Source organism: Rhinoraja longicauda, chromosome 11 (genome assembly GCF_053455715.1).
Source record: "Rhinoraja longicauda isolate Sanriku21f chromosome 11, sRhiLon1.1, whole genome shotgun sequence".
Lineage (NCBI taxonomy): Eukaryota > Metazoa > Chordata > Chondrichthyes > Rajiformes > Arhynchobatidae > Rhinoraja > Rhinoraja longicauda.
This window is the reverse complement of record NC_135963.1, coordinates 56,458,758-56,484,862: the sequence shown is the minus strand read 5'-3', so window position 1 is coordinate 56,484,862 and position 26,105 is coordinate 56,458,758. Positions and strand designations below refer to the sequence as shown.

The 26,105-nt window shown below is 41.2% G+C and overlaps 1 protein-coding gene across 6 annotated transcripts in view; it reads right to left on the bottom strand.

The window, feature by feature from the left end:
• The window catches only part of LOC144597955 (dynamin-2-like), a 148,676-nt gene that overhangs the window by 83,639 nt on the left and 38,932 nt on the right, over window positions 1–26,105 (bottom strand). For 5 of the 6 annotated variants that reach the window (XR_013547810.1, XM_078407793.1, XM_078407795.1 and 2 more), the window contains exons 9-13: window positions 25,434–25,501; window positions 23,083–23,221; window positions 11,129–11,215; window positions 9,888–9,958; window positions 6,592–6,643 (exon numbers count right to left, since the gene is read on the bottom strand). Coding sequence is in view for 5 of the 6 variants with exons in the window: in XM_078407793.1 (XP_078263919.1) it covers window positions 6,592–6,643; window positions 9,888–9,958; window positions 11,129–11,215; window positions 23,083–23,221; window positions 25,434–25,501 (417 nt within the window). In the remaining variant the exon portion in view is untranslated. Of the gene's footprint in view, window positions 1–4,845; window positions 4,876–6,591; window positions 6,644–9,887; window positions 9,959–11,128; window positions 11,216–23,082; window positions 23,222–25,433; window positions 25,502–26,105 lie in introns of all 6 variants that reach the window. The other variant, XM_078407797.1, reaches the window with a different exon arrangement.

Genomic DNA, 26,105 nt, shown 5'->3' with positions numbered 1-26,105 from the left:
CAAACGGAATCTTTAGTTAACACAAGCAATACTGTTTACGAGCATTTGAGGGCAAAGTGCCCGTACTCACCAGAAGGATGAGGGGGGGCCTCATTGAAACTGACTAAATAGTGAAAAGCCTGGATAGAGTGGATTGGAGAGGATGTTTCCACTAGTGGGAGAGTCTAGGACCAGAGGCCACAGCCTCAGAATAAAATAAAAGGATGCACCTTTAGAAAGGAGATGAGGAGGAATTTCTTCAGTCAAAGGGTGGTGAATCTGTGGAATTCATTGCCACAGATGCCTTTGGAGCCCAAGTCAATGGATATTTTTGGTGGTGATTGATAGATTCTTGATTAGTAAGGATGTCAGGGGGTTATGGGGAGAAGGCAGGCAAATGGGGTTAGGGAAATGAATGAATGACTGAATGAATGAATGGATGAATGAATAAGTTTATTGGCCAAGTATGTGCATATACAAGGAATGTGCCTTGGTGCTCCGCTCACAAATCACAACACAAACATAGTTAACAATTAAGAATAAAGCATAAACACATCAAAACAATAAGGGAGGGATTTGACCAGGGGGGATAGGATGGAGTTAAATAAGTTAACTTAATCCATTATGGATGGATTATAAGTTAATTTATAAGTTAACTTATTTAAGTTAACTTATAAATTAACTTATAATCCATCCATAATGGATGGAAATAAGTTCGGTGGGACATGAACAGGCAGAAACAATGGGTCTACTGGGACAGTTCTGGTGTTGATGATTAAGGTCTGGTGCTCGTCGGTGGGGTCATGGTCCAAGGATAAGTAGGAGGAGGTGTCTGAGAGTTGTCGTCTGGTCTCGGTCCGGTAGAGGTCAGCACGCCAGACTACCACAGCACCTCCCTTGTCAGCGGGTTTGATGACCAAGTCAGGGTTGTTGCAGAGTGAGTGGAGGGCTGTACGTTCAGGAGAGGAGAGGTTAGAGTGAGTCAGGGGAGTGGAGAATTTGAGGCGGTTAATGTCACGCCGGCAGTTGGAGATAAAAAGTTCTAGTGAGGGTAGTTGGCCAGCCGGGGGAGTCCAAGAGGAGGGGGTCCGCTGGAGATGGGAGAAGGGGTCATCACTGGGTGGTGAGGACTCCTTCCCATGGAAAAAGGCTCGGAGGCGGAGGTGACGGAAGAAGAGCTCCACGTCATGGCGGACCCGGAACTCGTTGATGTGGGGGCGGAGGGTAACAAAGGTGAGGCCTCTGCTGAGGACAGACCGTTCGGTATCTGAAAGGGGGAGGTCAGAGGAGATGGTAAACACCCGGCAAGTGTGGGGGTTGGGGTCAGATGAAGGCGGGGGTCAGACAGAGGTGGAGGCGATGTATGGTGGAGGGGTAGTAGGTTAACAGAGCAGAGGGGAGGGGAGATAAAGGGTACGGTGTATGTATGTGTAAAGCATTGCAACCAACATCAATGGAATAAGTATTTGATATCCTGGAAATATAAGCAACCTTGGCTAAAACGGATTAAAGCCACAGATCCCATAACAACATCACATTTGATGATAAGAAAACCTTTACTATTCTGGCATTTAGACATTGAATTTAGCCGTCTAAGTATTATTTTACCTGTTTTATGCACGAGATTGAAGAAAGTACCAGTAACGTTGAATATATTAATGACTTACACTCATGAGTAGACAGAAAACTAAGAGTTTTTCAATCTAATTTTTATTGTAAATTAACCAGCAGAAGTCAATTTAAGGTAGTTTAATGCCATTTTTTGTTGTTTATTATGGGTTTGCAGGGTACTATGTTTACATATCTGTTGTGCTGCCGCTAATAAGAATTTCATTGTTCCGTTTCAGGACATATGGCCATAAAACCCACTTGAATCTTGAGAAGCCCAGGTCTGGTGCTTGGCGAAGAGTTTGGAGGGCATGATAGTGTTGAACGCCGAGCTATAATTGTTGCCTGATATGTGTGTTCCTGTTATCCAGATGTTGTTGCCTGATATATGTGTTCCTGTTATCGGAGCAGAGACCCAGTGAGACAGCATCTGTTGTTGACCTGTTGCGGCAATAAGCAAAGTGAAGCAATCCAAGTCGTTTCTGAGTCATGCCATAACCAACCTCACAAGCACGTCATTACAGTAGACGTACGTGCTGCCGAATGGTATTCATTGAGACAGGTCACCGTGCTCTTTTTGGGTAGGAAGGAACTGTAGATGCTGGTTTACATCGAAGATGGACTCAAAATGGTGGAGTAACTCAGCAAGTCAGTCAGCATCTCTGGAGAAAAGGATTAGGAGACGTTTCGGGTCGAGACCCTTCTTCCGACCATCTTCAGCTATTCTTGTGCAATAGCTGCCATTTTGAGGCAGGTGGGAAACTCAGATGGTAGTAGCAAAAGGCTGAAGATATCTTTGAATACTCCAGCCAATTGGTCTGCATGGATCTTTAGCACTCGGCCAGGTACACTATCTAGGCCAGATAGAAGGTATTTATTCACAAAATGCCGGAGTAACTCAGCAGGTCAGGCAGCATCTCAGGAGAGAAGGGATGGGTGACGTTTCGGGTAGAGACCCTTCTTCAGACCAGATACGTTTGTGGATTCACCCTCGTGAAGGATGCTCTGACGTCAGCCTCAGAGACTGGGATCACAGGGTCGCCATGGGTTGTGCGGGTTCATGTAGGTGTGTTGGTGCTCGCCCTTTCAAAGTGTACATACAAGGCAGGGAGCTCATCCAGAAGTGGTACGTCATTGCCACATATGCCTCCCGGTTTTGCCCTGTAGGAGGTGTTAGCGTGCAAGCTCTGCCACAGTTGTCGAGCATCTGTCCATGACACCAGCTGAGCTCCAAATTGGCTCTTCATGCTCCTGGTGGCCTCTAGTGAGTGGTACCTGGGCTTCTTATACGAGACTGCATGGATACTATTCTATACACACTTTTAATCAACAACGCTGAAAACAAAAACACGATATTTTTCCTATCTGATTTATTCAGTGTAAATGAAGTAAAAAACTGAAGTAAATCCATTGTTTCCCATTAATAGACAGAAAACCCTCACAGTAACGGACCTCTATACAGTAGATTTTGGTGATCGCGGACTGAGGCTCCCGTTGCACCATCCCCTTCACTTCCGCCAGTTACCCGAAGAGCTGACACCACGTGGCGGAAGCTTCCCGTTGTGGGAGAGGAGAGAGGGAGCAGCATGAAGGCGGCGTGAGTACTGGGCCCGTCCTTGGCCCACCACGTGAGGGACCGGGGGCTCCGTGTCTCTCCGGCCTGGGAATTCCCCCGAGTTAACCCCCCCCCCCCCCTCCCCGATGACGCGATGGTTAACCCCCCCCCTCCCCAACACCCTGGCCTTGGGTTAAACTTTACCCCCCTCACTCGGTTACAGTGGGCAATCGGCAAAAACAGACACCCATCCCCCTCCGTGGCCCGTTATAGCGAGGGTTTACCATACATTTAAATCAACTGTTTTATTTATTTGTTATGTAAAGCTAAAACATCTACTTGAAGAAGTATCTGTCCCATGAGTTGACTTACTTAAGTTCAGAGTTTTTATGTATCAAAGGTATTGATATGGCCACGTTTACAAATCTATAAAACAAAAACTTTAGATATACACTTTCAGCGCTAGAAAGCATATGGCGCCAAAAATACTAAGGATCTGATTACTGAATGTAGACATAAAGCACTTATGTTTGAAACACTTAACAAAAGACAGATATTTCAATAGAATTGTGAGACAAAGCAGGCTGGCAGACTAAATATTTCAAGTCTCATTAAATTAAAACAACGAGCACCAGTTAAAGTGACCGATATAAATCAGAACAGACCAAAAGTTGAGTTAGGTGCACATTAATTTAAAAAAGACAGAAATTGTTAGTAACGCTATGTACACTAACGTATATATCACCAAACATGCACCAAATTAGGGGCTGATCTTCATTATCCACGTCTTACCCATATCAGCAAATTTTAAATAAGAATAAAAATAAAAATTCAAAGCAGGGAAAACAGTCAATAGACCAAAATTGAAACCATTCAGAACTCGGTAATAATGCTATCCATATTGAAAAGGGTGATATAAAATTTATATATATAACCTGAGACACAAGAATGGTCACTAATGATTGAATTATTTGTACTGTACAGCCACGTAACCAGGTAAATTTTGATTTACTGATTTAGTTTGTACATAACAACGTACTCTCAAAGGATAATGCAGGCTTAAAAACCTGATGAATGAGACTTGGATAATGAAATTGGCAATTTTTAATATATTATTAATGTAGAGATGTGATCCCACCAGCTGTTTATATTTATTGAGATATCTACTTTAATTCTCAAGTGGCACGGTGGCGCAGCGGTAGAGTTGCTGCCTTACAGCGAATGCAGCGTCGGAGACTCAGGCTCGATCCTGACTACGGCCGCCGTCTGTACGGAGTTTGTACGTTCTCCCTGTGACCTGCGTGGGTTTTCTCCGAGATCTTCGGTTTCCTCCCACACTCCAAAGACGTACAGGTATGTAGGTTAATTGGCTGGGCAAATGTAAAAAAATTGTCCCTAGTGGGTGTAGGATAGTGTTAATGTGCGGGCATCGCTGGGCGGCGCGGACCCGGTGGGCCGAAGGGCCTGTTTCTGCGCTGTATCTCTAAATCTAAATCTACATGTGCATTAATATAATTATACCGTACAATAGATATAATTTTTTCCATTTAATATTTTGTTTGTGAATTAAAGGTGAAAAATATGTAAATGGGTAAAAATGTTAATTTAATAAGAACATGTTATTTAGTAATAGACAAACTGACATTAAAGGAAAAGTGCTCAGAAATAAACCAAAGTGCATCTTACAAAGCCTTCGCTCGTACAATTTGTCGCAACAGTGGAGGATGAGAATACTGGAACAGCAAAGCACAAACAATACAACAGAGAAAAGCATTGATAAGACCGAGGACTTGAAGGTACATATTTTAAAAGGTGTCTGTTGTACAGTTATCAATTAATAGTTGCCAACATGTCCATTGGCAATTGTCACAATTGTCCTGGGCCTCCTCAATTGTCAGAGTGAGGCCAAACGCAAATTGGAGGAACAGCACCTCATATTTCGCTTAGGCAGCTTACAATCCAGTGGTATGAGTAATGATTTCTCTAACTTCAAGTAACCCCTGCATCCCCTCTCTCTCCGTCCCTCCCCCACCCTAGTTGTTGTATTAGTTTCACTGTCGTCCTGGTGAGCTTCGTTGTCTGTAACTCGTTTTCACCTAGCTCCCAGCTAACAATGGCCTGTTTCCTTCACCATTGTTAATTTTTTGAATATCTTTCATTCATTTGTTTTATATCTCTACATCACCGTCTATATCTTTTGTTTCCCTTTCCCCTGACTCTCACTCTGAAGAAGGGTCTCGACCCGAAACATCACCTATTCCTTTTCTCCAGAGATGCTGCGTGACCCACTTACTCCAGCTTTTTGTGTCTACCATAATGGCAAAGTCAATCTTCAAGTGTTAGATTAATCCAACTAATTTTCAATTTAAAAAAATCAATCAAGGTGTTTCTAAACAGATTAAATTACTAAATAATATTTAATTAGGCTTTATAGTCTAAAATGAAAATTATTGTCATGGATTCTTACGAATATCAATTGGTGTATCTATTGAAGTACTTAACATTCATCAAAACAGTGAAACCGACATCTTGTCCTCTGAGAAGGCTTTCACTTTAGTCTTTAATAAAAGAATGCACATGTCTGAACTAGTAAATTCCACTACTTGAAAAAATTACTCACCAATAATTCTTCTGCCAAGCAATAACAAAACAAAAACAATTGTAAACACAAGTGCAATTAGTTAAGATGGAGGGCTATCAGGCGGGAACAAAAAAATAACCAAAGATAACATGGGGCAGCACAGTGGCACAGCGGTAGGGTTGCTGCCTTACAACGCCAGAGACCCGGGTTCCATCCTGACTACAAATGCTGTCTGTACAGAGTCTGTACGCTCTCCCTGTGACTGCGTGATTTTTCTCTGGGTGCTCCGGTTTCCTCCCACATTCCAAAGACTTACAAGTTTGTAGGTTGAAGATAGACACAAAATGCTGGAGTAACTCAGCGGGTCAGGCAGCATCTCCAGAGAAAAGGAATAGGTGACGTTTCGACTTTTCGGACTGCTGTGTGACCCGCTGAGTCACTCCAGCATTTTCTATCTATCTTCAGTGTAAACCAGTTCCTTCCTACACAGATTTGTAGGTTAATTGGCTTTGGTAAAATTGTCAATTGTCCCTAGTGTGTAGGTTTAGTGCTAGTGTACGGAGTGAACACTGGGGCCGAAGGGCCTGCTTCCATGCTGTATCTCTAAGGTCACAAGTAAAATTTAATGCAATGCAGCACAAATGGCCACAGAGCAAGAAGGAAGGTAAATTCTTGTGCCATGTTTGTCTAATGCACGCTCATAAAAAAACTAATTTAAAAAGAATTGAAGCAATTCTTCAACACAATCTGAACATTGCGAAAACAAATTCATCATAATCATGCTTTAAATTAGGTTGCAAGAAAAAGATAAATTAAAACTGCAGAGGTTAAATGCATGCACCTAAAATTAATATAATGGGACACTAACCTGATTTCCAGCAGGTTGTTTCTTATAAAGCTGACCATATCTTTGTTGGGCACTATATAAAAAAAGTATAACAACTTTCTAAATGCAAAAATTGCTTAAAATTACCTAAATTCTTTACATTCCAATGTAAATGAAGCTTCAAATCTAAAATATGATGTGCCTTTTTCAGGATGTCATATTAAAAAGATAATATGGTGATGAACGCACATTATGTCTTTAATCATTATTAAAGCAATGTTAAAAGCAGGGCTGTGGAGTCGGAGTCGGAGTCATCGAGTCAGAGTCGGAGCAATTCTGGTGCTGCTGGAGTTAGAGTCGGAGTCCGAGCCGGATGCACAAAAAATCAAGGAGTCGGGGTCGGAATCGGTGTTTTGGGTATCGACTCCACTGCCCTGGTTAAACGTCACAATAGACAATAGGTGCAGGAGGAGGCCATTCGAGCCAGCACCACCACCATGTGATCATGGCTGATCATTCACAATCAGTACCCCGTTCCTGCCTTCTCCCCATACCCCCTGACTCAGCTTTCCTTAAGAGCTCTATCTAGCTCTCTCTTGAATGCATTCAGAGAATTGGCCTCCACTGCCTTCTGAGGCAGAGAATTCCACAGATTTACAACTCTCTACTGAAAAAGTTTTTCCTCATCTCCGTTCTAAATGGCCTACCCCTTATTCTTAAACTGTGGCCCCTGGTTCTGGACTCCCCCAACATTGGGAACATGTTTCCTGCCTCTAACGTGTCCAACCCCTTAATAATCTTGTATGTTTCGATAAGATCCCCTCTCATCCTTCTAAATTCCAGGGTATACAAGCCTAGTCGCTCCAGTCTTTCAACATACGAGTCCCGCCATTCCGGGAATTAACCTAGTAAACCTACGCTGCATGCCCTCAATAGCAAGAATATCCTTCCTCAAATTTGGAGACCAAACCTGCACACAGTACTCCAGGTGTGGTCTCACTAGGGCCCTGTACAACTGCAGAAGGACCTCTTTGCTCCTATATTCAACTCCTCTTGTTATGAAGAGCAAAATTCCATTGGCTTTCTTCACTGCCAGCTGTACCTGAATGCTTCCTTTCAGTGACTGATGCACTAGGACACCCAGATCTCGTAGTACGTCCCCTTTTCCTAACTTGACACCATTCAGATAATAATCTGCCTTCCTATTCCTACCACCAAAGTGGATAACCTCACACTTATCCACATTAAACTGCATCTGCCATGCATCCGCCCACTCACACAACCTGTCCAAGTCACCCTGCAACCTCATAGCATCTTCCTCACAGTTCACACTGCCACCCAGCTTTGTATCATCTGCAAATTTGTTAATGGTACTTTTAATCCCTTCATCTTGTGAGCAAGAAATGCACCAGAATTCCCAATAACTCACTAATAATTAGACTGACCAGAGGCCTAACATCTTTATAATTCTGAATTGTTAACTTGCTGAATATGTTAGCATCAAGCATAAGCCACACGCATTTTATATAGTGGTTGGAGCTCACTGTAAAAAAAAGTGGTGAAATCAGATAGAGTTACAACATTTGAGTCGAGGCAGAGTAGGAAAAAAAGGCACAAGTGCTGAAGAAACTCAGCGGGTCAGGCAGCATCTCTGGAGAACATGGATAGGTAACCTTTCGGGTTGGGACCCTTCTCTCGACTCGAAACGTCGCCCATCCACGTTCTCCAGAGTTGCTGCCTGACCCACTGAGTTACTCCGGCACTTTTGTCTTTTTGTGTATTAACCATCAACTCCAGCTCTTTTCTTGTATTACTGTTTTAGTAACTCACGACTGAAGATCACAAAAGATAAACACAAGATGCTGGAGTAACACAGGCAGCATCTCTGGAGAGACGGAATGGATGATGTTGGAAAAGGTCTTGACCCGAAACGTCACCCATCCCTTCTGCCTGTCCCGCTGAGTTATTCTAGTATTTTGTGTCTATCTTCGGTGTAAACCAGCATCTGCAGTTCCTTCCTCTACGTTGAAGATCGCAAACTCCATGACATACAGCAAATGTAATGCAGTTTATACATTCCTGCCTAATTAAAATCTAAACAATCTGAATATTAATCGTTAAAATGTAATGAGTTAAAGCACCTAAACTTGTTTCCCTGGTCTTAGTGTTTTAAGATATCTAAAATACATATTCCGTGAATTGAATTCTTGGGATAACAGTATTTGGGCTTCTACCTCTCGATTTCTGAGTGTCTATGTAATTGCCCATCACCCATCTAGCTCAGACTAATGCTCTTAACAGAAGGACCCACGTGCATTAGTACTAGGGTATCAAAGGCATTCACGACGGTCATTAAGGGAATATATTAAGGGTAATTAGTTAAACATTGTTTACTTTGGTCTTGATTTATTGATATAATATTTTGATTGCTTTCTGCTTTCAAGATTAGCAGGAAAAAGAGATTGTAATTGAGGAACTGGACCACTATGGGACTGCACATTTTACGTCCTGTTTCATAATACTGCCGTGCATATTTTTGAGGTCAACATTTATTCCTTACACAGTGCCGTGTTCATGGTTAGAGTGCTTGCTTACAGAAAGCTCCAAAATAATAAATAAATGAGCAAATAGGATAGGATTTTACTACAGGCAGGGCGTATTCTAAACCTCATAACATTTTCATTCAGATATCATAGAGTCATACAGCACGGAAACAGGCCCTTCGGCCCAACTTGCCCAAGGTGAAAAGATACCCAATCTAGACTAATCCTACCTGCCTGCGTTTGGCTCACATCCTTCGAAACCTTTCTTATCCATGTATCTTTCCAAATGTCTTTTAAATATTGTTATAGTACAAGCCTCAACTACCTCCTCTGGCAGCTCGTTCCATATATCCACTACACTCTGTTTGAAAAAGTTTTCCTGGGCCTTGTCCTCAGAAGGCAGTGCAGGCCAATTCACTGGAAGCATTCAAAAGAGAATTAGAGCTCTTAGGGCTAGTGGAATCAAGGGGTATGGGGAGAAGGCAGGAACGGGGTACTGATTGTGGATGATCAGCCATGATCACATTGAATGGCGGTGCTGGCTCTAGGGGCCAAATGGCCTCCTCCTGCACCTATTGTCTACGTATCTATGGGCCCAAATAGTGAAAGTGAAATAACTGCATTGTGTTAAATGGCTACAGCGTTATCGGATGATTTTTATTGATTACCTGAATTTTAATCTTGTTACATTTTACTAACGCTTATATGCTGTAAAGTTGCCCGCAGGATTGAAATCATAAACATTTATTGATTTACAAAAAGTCATTTTTTATAAGGCTTTAACTGGATACCTACTTTGCAAACCCAATGAAGTCTTCATGGTTTGTATTGATATAAGACAACTGGATATCAATCAGTAGCAATACCTAATGAAGATAAAATGTTAAAATGTTAACCATATTTTATACATTCAACTTTGGATCTTAGGCAAAGCACACAGACAGACTAAAACTCATCTATGGCTTTTGATAAGCATATTTCCCATTACTTATAGAAATCAAAACCAAAAGAAGTATCGAAGATAGACACAAAATGCTGGAGTAACTCAGCAGATCAGGCAGCATCTCTGGAGAAAAGGGTTAGGTGACGTTTCGGGTCGAGGCCCTTCTTCAGACCGACCCGAAACGTCACCTATTCCATTTCTCCAGAGATGCTGCCTGACCCGCTGAGTTACTCCAGCATTTGTGTCTATATTCAGAGTAAACCAGCATCTGCAGTTCCTACCTACGCCAAAAGAAATATCAACAGTCGACTGTGATTTAACCTATTTTGTGGCACGCAAGTACCAATAGAACCTACTAGTGTTGGAGTGACATAATGCAAAATGCAGGTGCAAAATGTTTTGAACTCCCTAGAGGAGATTTCTTCAGTGTCAGACCATATTCAGCAGTGCAATTGAGACTGTGAGCAATGGCATAGGTTAGTTGCCTGAAATGTATTGGAAGCATTGACATTGAAGGTGAAAACAACTGTAACCTTGCACATAGAACAGCCCTGGTTTTGGTGCATGGTTGCATTTTCTCAGGCAGCAACACGCTTCCTTGGCAAGGCCACTAGCATAATCAAGGACAAGTCGCACCCCTCTTCTCCACTCTCCCAACAAGCAAGAGGTACGAATGTTTGATAAAGTGCACCTCCAGATTCAGGGAGTTTCTTTCCAGCTGTAATCAGGCTACTAAAACATCCTATCACCAACCAGAGAGCAGTCCTAACGTATAAACGACCTTATTGGAGATCCTCAGACTATCTTTAATTGGACTTTACTGGACTTTATCTTGCACTAAACGTTATTTTCTTTATTCTGTATCTGTACATTGTGGAAGATTCTATTGTAATCATGTATAGTCTTTCCGCTGATTGGATAGCACGTAACAAAAATGCTTTTCATTGTACCTTGACAATTAACTAAACTAAAATGACTTCCAGGAGGCTTTTACAGAATAGGTCCTTTTGATCGGAGCCCTTCTCTTCTTTCATTGCTCTCCTGATGAGATCCTCCAGCATTTTCTGTTTATTTTTAAATATTGCATATTAACCTGGGTCTTCGTCCTATCTTCTCTCTCTCGTATGTAGCTTGAAACAATCCTCTCCGTCTCTTCCCGCAGTTTTGGGTACCTCTCCAGCTGTGAAGATAAAGCACGTTCACCTAAATTCCTAAAGTGAAGATTCATCCATCTAATGATGCCACTCACCTTAATATTGTCCAAAATATGTTTACTATATTCAATAATAATTAGATTCTATGGTTATTCACGTTTTTCCCCATAAGAGAATTGCTCATGAAGGGAAAATTCAAGATTAAGATATAAATAATGTCTTATAATATAATATATTATTATATATTATTAAATTATATTATTATATATTATAATATGATAAAATCTTATAATATAAATACATTAAGATATAAATAATAAAAATAATGTCTGAGCTATTTTCTTAATATAATAAGGCTATTTCAGAAAAGAATGATGCTCATAATGGAATGTTCAACTATATTTAGTTGTTAAATATTTTCTATGAATGGAAATGGAAATGTTTCAGCTATTGTTAGGAAAGATTAGGCTGCTTTTGATAGGTACTTTCAAGCTATCTAATATTGAATGTAGTACAGGGTAAATTTAAACTTCCATCTTCCATCTTCCAATAAAAGACAGAAATAACATTGTCTCTCTAAAGGCAACTTGCTGAGTTCAAAGATTATGGTTATCACGACATGGTATTACATTCTGAACACAAAAGAAAAATATTCCATATGCTGGAAACCTAAAATAAACTCACAGAAAATGCTGGTGATACCAAGCAGGTCAGGCAGCAACTGTTGAGAGAGAAACAGAGTTAACGTTTTAGGATGTTTAGGTCCGATGAATCATTATGGATCAACACACTAACTTTTTCTCTCTTCACAGATGCTGCCTGCTTTATGAAATGTTCTCTTAACTATATGCCTGAGGGTATTATGATCAACAATGCAACGGAAATATATAGTCTCTACTATTAGAAGTAGTGAAATCTTACCAGATTCACCGGAAGAATATAACATTTAAAAGTAGGAAAAAACTTTGACCACATGCTTCCATGCTTCGCTGGTTGTCAAAAAAGTTAAACATGTAAAAAATTCTGAATGCCCTGAGTATTCAGAAACATTCAAAACCGACTAGAAGGGTTAACATTTAGTATTTTATAAAAAAATGATAATAATTGAAAAAATAAACATGTTTGCAAGAGTACTTGTGATTTTAACTACAACCGGGTTCTTGAACAAAGAACAGCCGATGCTGGTTTATACCAAAGATAGACACAAAGTGCTGGAGCAACTCAGCAGTCCAGGACAACATCTCTGGAGAAAAAGGTGGGTGGCATTTCGGGTCTGACTGATTGTATGTGGGGAGGGAGGAGAAAGAAAGCTGAAGAGGAAAGAAAGCTGAAAGAAAATTCAGCCTGAAGAAGGGTCCCGGCCTGAAACGTCACACACCCATTTTCTCCTTTGTGTCTATCTTCACAAGTACTGGACTCGGCAGATTATGCCTGGCACGGGAAGAACCAGCATAGTCGTCTGAATAGACAATGGACAATAGGTGCAGGAGTAGGCCATTCGGCCCTTCGAGCCAGCACCGCCATTCAATGTGATCATGGCTGATCATTCTCAATCAGTACCCCGATCCTGCCTTCTCCCCATACCCCCTGACTCCGCTATCCTTAAGAGCTCTATCTAGCTCTCTCTTGAATAAGGAGGCTCAGACACAAGAGGGGAATAAATGAAGTTGCTTACATTTTATGAATCAATTTGTCTGCTCTCATGCTTTTACTTGCTTTGGGGATTTGTGTGTTGACATGGAAGTCCCAAACTTCCTGAGGCATGCAAGGGTAAATGTGGCCAATTCGGTGTGGAATTACTTCCCAACAAAGTGCAGCTGACCATACTGACTGGCAATTCCTGACACCTTTTTATAGTTGCTGCTTATTTTAGAACTGGAAATTACATTTCTTTTAAAATATTTTTTACCTACAGATGACAAAAATATACCTGCACATAAATGCAGCACTTATTCTCTGAAGGAATGTACTCTTCTCACTTCAATTCTGAATGACTTGTCTGTTATTTTGATCATGGGAACCCTGAGTCTAGACAAGGCTGCCAAAGGAGTCATCAACTCTCTCTGGATCTGCATTTCTTCTGTCTAGTCATAAATAAAATTTGTGATAAGCACTAATTCTTCTGGACTCAAGAGCATATCATAGAATGGTTATAATACAGCAACTCTCATTTTTCAGCTTACAACCCAGCGGTATATTGATTTCTCTAACTTCAAGTAACCCTTGCTTTCCCTCTCTCCGTCCCTCCACCATCCCAAGTTCACCAACTCGATCTACTGTCCTCCTGATTAATCTTCCCCTCAACTGACAATGAATCATTCTACATTTCCTCATCAGCATCAGCTTTGATCTGTTGTTTTCACACCTTACCCTTCAAAATCTCTAGTCTCCCTCTCCCCTGACTCTCAGTCTGAAGAAGGGCATTGCCGATTCCACCTCTCCAGAGATGCTGCCTGTCCTGCTGAGTTCCTCCAGCATTTTTGTCCATCTTTGGTGTAAACCAGCATCTGCAGTTCTTTCCTACACAACTCTCTACCAGAGCCACACTCTCTCTTTCTGCATTTTTTCAGAATTGTATTATTTATGCTACATTGACTCTTCTTAATCTTCCTATTAAAATGGATCACCTCACATTTCTCCATGTCTGCCAGCTGAGTGTCATATCATATCATATCATATATATACAGCCGGAAACAGGCCTTTTCGGCCCACCAAGTCCGTGCCGCCCAGCGATCCCCGTACATTAACACTATCCTACACCCACTTGGGACAATTTTTACATTTACCCAGCCAATTAACCTACATACCTGTACGTCTTTGGAGACGTTCATTCCACCGGCCTCTTTACATTCTGTTGCAATCTATCACTACCCTCTTCAGAGTACTGCCAAGTTTGTGCTGTCAGCAAATTAAGAAATTGTGACATTATCAAAAGCTGTATTGAAGTCCATTAGCACATCATTGAGTTAATTCTCATCAACTCTATTTGTTCTGAAGAAGTCAGTCTGAAGAAGGGTCTCTTCCCGAAACGTCGCCCATTCCTTCTCTCCTGAGATGCTGCCTGACCTGCTGAGTTACTCCAGCATTTTGTGAATAAATACCTTCGATTTGTACCAGCATCTGCAGTTATTTTCTTACACAACTCAATTTGTTATCTCATCAAAAAATTGAACCAAATTAACTCAACATAATTTACCCATGACAAGTATGTGCTGGCTTGTCTTAATCAAGAAGTCCACTGAACCTGTCACATGAAACAGTCAATGTTTCTGAGTGCTCTCTTCCACCAAGGTTAAACCGACAGGCCTAAATTGCTGGGCATATCCTTTATTTGAGCAAGGAAGTGATGTTTGCTACTCCCCATATCTTTGTGATGTCTGAGGACTTTCTCCAAGTGTGGTTGCCATGTATCTAAATGATCCATTAGATTAACCTTGGTGAAAGAAAGTGAGCGGCACAGTGGCAGAGTAGCTGCCTTACAGCGCTAGAGACCCGGGTTCAATCCTGACTATGGGTGCTGTCTGTACAGAGTTTGTACGTTCTCCCTGTGACCATGTGGGTTTTCTCTCTGTGTGCTCTGGTTTCACCCCACACCAAAGATATGCAGAGTTGTAGTTTAATTGGCTTCTGTAAATTGTCCTTAGTGTGTTGGATAGAACAAGTGCATGGGTGACAGCTGGTCAGCGTGGACCCGGTGGGCCGAAGGGCCTGGTTCCAGGCTGTCTATCTAAATTAACATGCCACACACTTGAGGTGCAGGATACTTGCCCTATCATGAGTCATCAACTGCTACTTATACTTGTTAATAGTAAGAGGAATATTCTGGTTGCCAATAGCAAGCTTTGTGCTAACTATTTGCATTGTTGGCATCCATTCATAAAGTGGAACTCCAGCTTCCTCAAAGGGAAAATCTGCAAAGTTATATAATGTCATTTCTTGCTACTAATTTACTTCAGTGCATATTCATACAGCTAAGAACGGTGAAACTACTATCCGATTCTAATGTAGTAAACTGGCTGATAGCATCATAATCACTGCACAGTTTTAACACTGATTACTCCCCGGTGGGCAATTTGACAGCATGAAATGACTCTTTGTCTTGCAATAGATAGAGATAAGAAAAAACGTACAATGCCGACTGAACAGCAGTCAATACAAAAGTCAACTAAAAAGCACTGAATAAATATTCACAGGTTAGGAATAAAATCAATTGTAAGGAAAAGAGTTAATCTTTCAGGTAAATTAACTTTCATCAGAACTTGAAACATTGGAGACAAAGAAGTTTTACTGGTTTATAAAGAAAGACACAAAGTGCTGGAGTAACTCAGTGAGTCGGGCATCGTGTCTGGAGAACAAGGATAGGTAACATTTCTCTAACTTTTGATTTAGTTTAGTTTATTATTGTCAGGTGTACAGAGGTACAGTGAAACGTTTTTTGTTGTGTGCTATCCAGTCAACAGAAAGACTATTCATAATTACAATCAAGCTGTCCACATTGTACAGATAGAGACAGGATAAAGGGCATAATGTTTGGTGCAATATAAAGTCCAGTGAAGACCGATTACAGATAGCTTGAAGGTCTCTAAAGTAAATGGGAGGTCACTTGAGTTGGTGAGTTTTAAGATGCAAGATAGATGTATAGAGGAGGAAACATCTGAACCAAAGGTAGGTCATTTAGTGCAGTGTGGAAACAGGCCCTTCGGCTCAACTTGCCCACACCAGCCAACATGTCCCAGCTACGCCCGTCCCACCTGCCTGCGTTTGGTCCATATCCCTCCAAACCTGTCCTATCTTTGTACCTGCTAACTGTTTCTTAAACATTAGGATAGTCCCTGCCTCAATTACCTCCTCTGGCAGCTTGTTCCATACACCCACCAACCTTTGTGTGAAAAGGTTATCCCTCAGATTCCTGTTGGACAATAGACAATAGGTGCAGGAGTAGGCCATTCGGCCCTTTGAGCCAGCACCGCTCGAAAGCTTCCTGTTAAATCTATTCCCCTTCACCTTAAAGGGTTCTGAAAGAGGTGGCCTTAAAGATTGTGGAGGCATTGACAGTGATATTTCAAGAATCACCAGAGACAGGAGGAAAATTGCCAACATTACCCCGCTGCACGAGAAGGGAGCAAAGCAGTACAGTGGGAACTAGAGGCCGGTTAGTCTGACTTCGGTGGTTGGTAAGATTCCAGAGTCCATTATAACGGATGAGGTAAGGGGTGTACTTAGAAGTTCACAATAAAATAGGCCGAAGTTAGCATGGCTTTGTGAAGGGGAGGTCATGCTTGACAAATTTGCTGGAATTCTTTGAAGAAATAAATAGCAGGACAAACAAAGCAGTAGATGTTGTTTACATAGATTTTCAGAAGGCCTTTGATAAGGTGCCACACGTGAGGCTGCTAAGGAAGATGAGAGCCCACGGTACCAAAGAGCAGATACTGGCATGGACAGCAGGTTGGCTGGATGGCAGAAGACAAAGAGTGACAACAAAGGGGGCTTTTTTCTGGTTGGCTGCCAGTGACCAGCGGGGTTCTGCAGGGGTCAGTACTGGGGCTGCTACTCTTCACGTTGTATATTAATGATTTGGACGAGGGGATTGAAGGCTTTGTGGCCAAGTTTGCAGATGATACGAAAATAGGTGGAAGGGCAGGTAGTGTAGAGAAAGCAGGGACTCTGCAGAAGGACTTGGATAGGTAGGGAGAATGGGCAGAGAAGTGGCAGATGAAATTTACTGCAACAAAGTGGGGAGACATGCATTTTGGTAGTAGGAATAAAGGCGTAGACTGTTTTATAAATGGGGAGAGAATCCAGAAATCAGAGGTGCAAAGGGACTTGGGAGTGCTGGTGCAGGATTCCCAAAAAGTTAATCTGCAAGTCAAATCGGTGGGCTTGTATACAAAAAAGAGGGATGTAATGCTGAGGCTCTATAAGGCGCTGGTGAGGCTACATTTGGAATATTGTGAGCAATTTTGGGCACCATATCTGAGGATGTGCTGGGTCTGGAGTGGGTCCAGAGGAGGTTTACATGAATGATCCCAGGAATGGGTAAGTTAACCTATGATGAGCATTTGTCGGCACTGGGCCTGTACTCGCTGGAGTGTAGAAGAATGAGGGGGGACATCAATGAAACATACAGAATAGTGAAACCATAGAGTGGATATGGTGAGGATGTTTCCACTAGTGGGAGAGTCTAGGACCAGAGGTCATAGCCTTAAAATTAAAGAATGTTCTTTTAGGAAGGAGACGAGGAGAAATTTCTACGAGGGTGGTGAATCTGTGGAATTCTTTGCCACAGAAGGCTGTGGAGGCCAAGTCAGTTGATATTTTTAAGGCAGAGATAGATAGATTCTTGATTAGTACAGGTGTCAGAGGTTACGGGGAGAAGGCAGGAGAATGGGTTTGGGAGGGGGGGATTGATCAGCTATGATTGAATGGCAGAGTAGACTTGATGGGCTGAATGGCCCAATTCTACTCCTATCACTTATGACCTTCAACCTATGTCTTCTGGTCCTCGAATCACCTACCCCGGGCAAGAGACTGTGCATCTACCCGATCTATTTCTACCATGATTTTATACACCTCTCTAAGATTATCCTTCATCTTCCTACGCTCCAAGGAATAGAGTCCCAGTCTACTCAACCTCTCCCTTTAGCTCAGACCCTCTAGTCCTGACAACATCCTCGTAAAGCTTCTCTGTACCCTTTCCAGCTTGTCTCTTGTAGAGTGGGAGAGGGAGATTAAAGAACAAAGGAAATGATGATGAAGGCAAAAAGGAAGTAAAGATGTTTAAAAAAAAAGACGAGACAAGAGGAGAGGTGAATGTGAGAGGCAAAATCAATATTTTAAAGTTAATATTGCTGGCTCTGGTTCGAAGGGCAAAATGGCCTCCTCCTGCACCTTTGTACAGAACTTTATTGTCATTCGGTTCCTCCTCCTGCACCTATTTTCTATATTAAATTCAACTTTAAACGCAGAATGGTGCATGATGCACAGCCTTAGGATGAGCTGCTGTTTCATACATGAAGTTTCATGGCATGCAGTGTAAGACAAGAAAACAGTGCACTAGCACGATCAAACAACAGATAAAACCTCTGAAAGACACAAAATGCTGGAGTAACTCAGCGAGCCAGGCAACATCTCTGGATAAAAAGGATGGGTGGTATTTTAGGTCGGATGCCTTCCTTCAAACTTAAAGTTGAGGGGAGGTGGGGGTTGGAGGTAGGGAAAAGCCAGGCAAATCAGGGCCGGCAATAGACGACCAAGGACGACCATTATTGGGTGGAGAAGTGATAATGCAGAGATACAGGGATGCTAACAGTGGAACTAGTAGGATGACTAGGGTGGGGGAGGGGGAGAGGGAGGGGATGCAGGGGTTACTTGAAATTAAAGAAATCAATATTCATAACGCTGGATTGTAAGCTGCCCAAGCAAAATATGAGGTGCTGTTCCTCCAATTTGTGTGGCTTCTGACAGTGAAGTACAAAGCGAATTTACAGAAAACTCTGCTTTAAGTGTCGAATAGGTCAGGAGGACACATTATTGGCAAGAATGCTGAATACAAGATTCAACTGTCAGCTCCTTATGCCAGTTTACCCACTAAACAAAAATCAGATTCATTTCTTGTTTCTGGAGGGAGAGACAGATTGCATTTTGCAATGATCTTTGGCAAAGATTATCCAAGCCCAGGACAGAAAGGTCAGTTGGGAATGGGAAGGAGAGTTAAAATGGTTGGCAACTGGGAGATCGGGTAGGCCAAGATGGTCCGAGCCTGGGTGTTCAGCGAAATGACCGCCCAGTCTGCGCTTGAATTATATGTTAGGGTAGCAACTTGTAGTTGGTGACATATTCCCCTCTTCCCCTTTGCTCTACATATTTCCCTTGAGTTTGACTTAGTTGTATTGATATACAGTATTGTTTTTAAAGCAGAGATTGATAGGTTGCTATTAGTAAGGGTGTCAAAGGTTACAGGGAGAAGGCAGGAGAATGGGGTTGAGAAGGAAAAACTAGGTCCGCCATGATCAAATGGCAGAGCAGACTCGATGGGCCGAATGGCCTAATTCTGCTCCTATGTCTTACTATGCACTTATTAGTTCTGATTGGAATGCAAATCAAAGTTTTTCAGTGCCTTCAGTATACATGACAATAATAAACCTAAACATTAATGAACTCCTAGAGTCATAGCAGTAGAGTAATGCAACTCCTAATTCGTATTTGGATTCATATCATCCCCTAAGCCTTCCATTTCACATTTCCAGAATTATTTTCTGAAATTATTAGAAAATAAAGACTTTAACATAAAAGTGCGAAACCATTGTGTTCTGAGATTATTATTATGTTTAATGTCATGTTATGATCGCTTGTATAATTTCTAATTATTGCAGATAGAGTCATAGAGTAATACAGTGTGGAACCAGGCCATTCGGCCCAACTTGCCCACACCGGTCAACATGTCCCAGCGACACCAGTTCCACCTGCCTGCGTTTGGTCCATATCCCTCCAAACTTGTCCTATCCATGTACCTGTCTAACTGTTTCTTAAGCGTTGGGATAGTCAACTACCTCCTATGGCAGCTTGTTCCATACACCCGCCACCCTTTATGTGGAAAAGTACCCCTCAGATTCCTATTAAATCTTTTCCTCTTCACATTAAACCTATGTCCTCTGGTCCTCAATACCCCTACTCTGGGCCAGAGATTGTGCATCTATCCAATCTATTCCTCTCATGATTTTGTACACCTCTATAACATCACCCCTCGTCCTCCTGTGCTCCAAAGAATAGAGAACCAGCCTACTCAACCTCTCCCTATAGCTCACACCCTCTACTCCTGACAGCATCCTCGTAAATCTTCTCTGAACCCTTTCAAGCTTGACAATATCTTCCTTATAACATGGTGCCTGGAACTGAACACAATACTCTAAATGCAGAATCACCAACGTTGTATACAAATGCAACATGACCTCCCAACCTCTATACTTATACTCTGACTGATGAAGGCCAATGTGCCAAAAGCCTTTTTGACCACCATATCTACCTGCGACTCGACCTTCAAGGAATCATGCACCTGCACTCCTGGATCCCTCTGATCTATAACACTCCCCAGAAGCCTACCATTCACTGCGTAGGTTCTGCCCTTGTTAGACATCCCAAAAGGCAACACCTCACACTCTCTAATGTTGATTAGTAAGGGTGATGATCTAAACATAGTCCTTGTATCCGATTTCAAATAGGTATTTTAATTTCATTTTTATTCTGTTCATTTTTGTGTGCAAAAAATCATTCTTTTGGTGGCTTTGATTTTATTCTTTCAAGAACAGAAAATTAAATTATGGAGGAGATGCTTTGCTAACCTTGCCTTTCTTCCAAAGGCATTTGTTGCTTCCTGGGTTCCATGACACTGAATGCGTCACTCACCGGTAGATTGATTAGATGATCATTTTTCATCGTTCTTCCATTTTCACGTCTTGTTTTGACAGTACCGTTAAAATTCATCAACCAAGCGATAAAGAAGGTGTATGGTACGTTTGCCTTCATCGATAGGGAAATTGAGTATAGGAATCATGAATTCACAATGCAGCTTTATCGGAGTTTGGTTAGGCTGCATTTGGAGAACTACGTGGAGTTCTGGTCGCACCATGACAGGAAGAATATGGAGACTTCGGAAATGGTGATGAAGTGGTTTATCAGAATAATGCCTGGATTAAAGGGTGTTGTCTAGGAAAGGATTATTTTTTCTGAAACGCCGGAGGTTGAGGGGAGACTTGACTGAAGTATATAAAACTATGAGGGGCATAGGTAGGGTAGACAATCTAACCTTTTCCCCAGGGTGAAAATATCAGATTAGAGGACACAGCATTAAGGAGAGGGGAGGAAAGATTAGAGATGTGCAGGGTAAGTTTTTTTTTCACAGATGGTGGTGAGCCTGGAGCGTTCTGTAAGAGGTGGTGGTGAAGGCGGATACGAAAGTGGCATTTAGGAGGCTTTTAGACAGGCAAGTGGATATGCAGGGAATGGAGGGATATGGATCATGTGCAGGTAGAGATTAGTTTTACGTTCCATATTCTAAGTTCTATGTTGTTAGTTTCCTCTTCTTCATTCAGCCACACAGTATGGAAATAGGCCCTTACTCTAAATACATGCTGACCATCAAGAACCCACTTACATTTTATTCTCATTTAACCCCATTTTATTCATCTCAACACCCCCACAGATTCTACCACTCACCAACACACTGAAGGTAATTTACACTTGGGCTAATTAATCTACCAACTCACAGGCCAATGTGATGGAAGAGGAAACTGGAGCATCTGTGAGAAACAGGGGGAACATACAAACTCCACACAGACAGCAGTGGATGCCATGATTGAACCCAAACTGCTGGAGCTCTGAGGCAGAAGCTGTCCTATCTATTCTCAAGTTCAATGTACAGTTACGTTTTTTGTGAAACATTTTTTTCTGTTGAAGATGCTTTGTAAATGCAATTTGTAACAATGTGCCTAATTAATTTAATGATAGAACACAGTGGTGGTACAGTGGTTAAATTATCAGACGAGTATTCCAGTGACTTGGACCAACATCTAAGGGATGAGAGTTCAAACACCATCATGATGGCTGTGGAAATTACATTCAATGAAATGAACTGAATTATAAAGAAAACTAGCCTCAATGACAATGAATTATGAGATTCTTCGTTGCATGAAATCCGTGCTCCTTAATCAGTCTAATTTATACGTGTCTTCAGCACCACAGCAATGTGGGTGACTCCCAACTTCCCACTGATAAGGCGTGGCAAAGTAATTCAGTTGTCACCATACTACTACATCAGGGTAGTGATTTAAAATGACACTGCACTGCCATCTTCTTAAGGAAAGTTAGGAATAGGTTATAAATGTTGGGTCTGACAGCTATGCACCCATCTATACTTCACGATGCCTCGGGAAAGCAGTCAACATAATCAACGACCTTTCCCACCCCGGTCATTCCTTCTTCTCCCCGCTCCTGTCGGGCAGAAGGTACAGAAGCTTGAAAGCGCGCACCACCAGACTCGGGAATACCTTCTTCCCCTTTGTTATTGAGCTTCTGAACAGACCTTCCATAAGCTAGAGCACTGCCTGATTCACCTCTACCCCATTGCGGACATTGGATGTCTCTGGAACTGTTGCCCTACTATGCCGAGAACTATATTCTGCACTCTATCTTTTGCTTCGCTTTACCTATTGTACCCGAGTCTGGCTTGATTGCAACTATTATTGTATTATCTGATCTGATTGAATAGCATGTAAAACAAAGCTTTTCACTGAACCTCGGTACATGTGACAATAATAAACCTAAACTTAAACCTAAACGAATAAAAGAAAGCATAATTTAAACTCATAAGCTCCAGAATGAAAAAAAAAAGGATCTTTCTTTTGCATTTTAATTTATTGTGTTTTATTCATATAAATCATATAAAATTATTTACATTGAACAAGTTTAATGCAGGCAGTTGTGATAAATTTCCCTCTTGATAAAAAAAAAAGACTACCTAACTATTTCTGCTAATGGCATATCAGATTACTATCTACATCTAAAGTAACTATCTTACTTTGCACTAAGTAAATGCAAAGTTGTAAAATGTAACCAGATGAGTTAAAGCAATTAACACACAAAATATTAATATGACACCAGAGAGCATAAGGGAAAATCTTAAATTATAGCAAACTGACATGTACTATTAGTTGGGCATTATTTTGTACAGTTTGAAGAGACATTCATTGCCAAAGGAAGTGCAATAAACGAAATCAGTGGCAAATTTATTGCAAACTCTAAACCTAAATTACTGTACTGTCGAGGATGTGGATTTCAATGGATGTTAGTACTTTTATCACTCTGTGTGGAAACAAATAAAAGTTAAGTAGTTTACCTTGTGACTGCACTGTCTAATGGTATGTATTAATTCTTGAATAACCAGATTCACGCACTTCAGGCAAGGCTCCTTGAGTTTCACTATCTGTTTCTTCACAATAGTTTCAAAAGCCATATCGGGCGTAAACAAACCTGGCCTGAAGACATTAAAGGCAAGACAAAACATCATTCTTGATAAAGACCGCACCGAGAAAATAAATCTGCATGCATCACAGTAAAATATTCTCACATTTCGCTTGGGCAGCTTACACCCCAGCGGTATGAACATTGATTTCTCTAACTTTAGATAGCTCCTCTGTCCCTCTCCTTCCCCTCCCAGTTCTCCCACTTTCCTGTCTCCAACTACATCCTTTCTTTGTCCCGCCCCCTCCCGACATCAGTCTGAAGAAGGGTCTCGACCCGAAACGTCACCCATTCCTTCTCTCCTGAGATGCTGCCTGACTTGCTGAGTTACTCCAGCTTTTTGTGATACCTTCGATTAGTACCAGCATCTGCTGTTAATTTCCGAGTAAAATATTCAGTATTTTCCACACAAATATATTTTGAACTATTTAATATTGTTTAATAAAGAAGAAAAATTATCGTTCAAACATAATTCAACTTTGTTTGAATAATTACTTAGATGAGCAATCAATTAGATAAGCACTATCATCGGAAAAGTTTATTTATAAAGAAGGTACACACAAGTTCATAAGTTATTGGAGCAGAATCAGGCCATTCGGCCCAACGGGTCTATTCCACCATCAATCATGGCTGATCTACCTTTCCCTCTCAACCCCATTGTCCTGCCTTCTACCAGTAACGTTTGACATATACTGTGTGATCCTAACTTTAAGAAAACTATGCAACTACCATGCAGAGAATATCTTAGTTTTTACATTTAATAAGTTGGTAAATAGTTTTTATCTACTTATCATTTGAAAATAAATGGGGTGAGGTTGTTTACTGCATCTGTCTGCAAATTACTGAGCTGGCCTTAACAGTTTCAAAGGAGGAAACAAAATGCTGGAGTAACTCAGCGGGAAGACAGCATCTCTGGAGAACATGGATAGGTGACGTTTTGGGACGAGACCTTTGTTTAGGCAATTTCAAAAAAGTTTAAAAGTTTCAAATATTGGCAATGAAACTAAACTGTAGCCCATATTTCAAATTTTCCTAGTTATGTAATCTAAACGGCCACATTTAAATTAGGCAAGGCGTATGCCCATCGAGGTTGGCTGTAGAGGTTTACAAAGCTCTACAAAGCCTTAAGTGCACTGAGCATCACCAGAATGGAGAGGAAAAGAGTCATCAAGAACACCACAGAGGCAGCGGAGAAAGCCTGGAGATGGCTCTGTTGATCAGGAGAGGAGGTCCATGAGGAGGACTGAATGCCGTGGTCTGATCACCCACAGCTGGGTCGCCCGGTCTGATGTTGCAAGACCCGAACACCCAACTACCCCAGGCTACATCACTGATGATGTGCTCAGGAGCATCGAGATGTATTTTATCAATCAAATATGCACTCAAATATGTACATTTTTAAACTAAATAATGGAATTTTGGCATTCCAGAGTTAAAGAATTAAAATTGTATACTGTAATTACTTAGTTCCAACTGCAAGAGAATGCATATGGTACTCTCAAAAACAAAAATTATATATAAATAAACCTAACATGGCAAGCAAGCCTTGAAGTAAATTAACCTAAATATAGAGTGTCCCTTTCTGCAAGTTAAGACATCCAACACACAGTAAAGACAACAGCCCAACAGATGGTTATTTTAGGAATACTTGATTTGAAGACTTTGGAACCAAATACCAAACAAAAAGAGCTGCAATGAATGAAAGGCATGAATTATTGTCGAAGATAGACATAAAGTGCAAGAGAAACTCAGCGGGACAGGCAGCATCTCTGGAGAAAAAGGATGGGTGACATTTCGGGTCGGGACCCTTCTTCAAACTAAAAGTAGATGGGAGGGAACTGGAGGCAAGAAAAGGCTAGAACAAAGCAGGGCTGAAAACAGATTACCAAGGGTGGAGCCCACAATGGCCCATTGTTGGCTGGGGAAGAGGTGATAACGAAGGGATACAAGGATACGAACAGTGGAATTATTTTACTCGCGTTCTACAACTGTGATGATGGCAAAACGTTCGATAAGTGAAATAAATCAAAATAGTTGATTTATTTTATTTACAATGCTAATACTGCAACATGATTACTTAGTTATGTGTTACAGGCTCAAAGCACTGATATTAAAGCAGCAGTAAGCATGCAAAGGATGTCTTGTAGTATAAATGCACAATTTTCATTTTCTTCTGTATTACAAGTTAAACAGAAAGATCAAAATCACTCTTTGAAAGCAACTCGCCTGATACCATGGATATTCTTAATAGCGAAGCTAATTTCTCGTCGTAGCTCTTTTTCATCAAACTCCATCTACAGAAATTAAAAATAAATTAATTGATTGTCCTCACACCAGAAGAAACTGCGACATTGAGGCACGATTGAATGCTTGACATTGCAGTTATTATATAACGTATCTGTTTGCACATGATTTAACAAACTACAGAAACTAGTAACTTAAGAATGAAGTCTCTCGATCTGAGCTTCCTAAGCCTTTGAGCAGCAAATTACTATTACTATGACAGGTAATGTCTAACATGGGTTTTTTTTACACTATTCACACTGCTATCTTAAAATAAATAGTGACAGGACATGCATTTACTGTCATTCATCAATTTCTCGATGATTACACAGCCGGGTATCCAGTGGTCCATTATTACAAATATAAGCAGTTTAATGATTTTTGGCAACATAAACATTTGCTGATGATTAAAGATTTGGAATCAAATACGTTTTTAAGTTTAAAAAAAGGCACACAGTTCTGGAGAATTTGGATAGGAGATATTTTGGGTCGGGAACCTTCTTCAGCTATCCCGAAATGGCAACTATCAATGTTCTCCAGAGACGCTGCCTGACCCGCTGAGTTACTCCAGCACTTTGTGTCTTTTTCTTTGTAAACCAGCATTAGCAGTTCCCT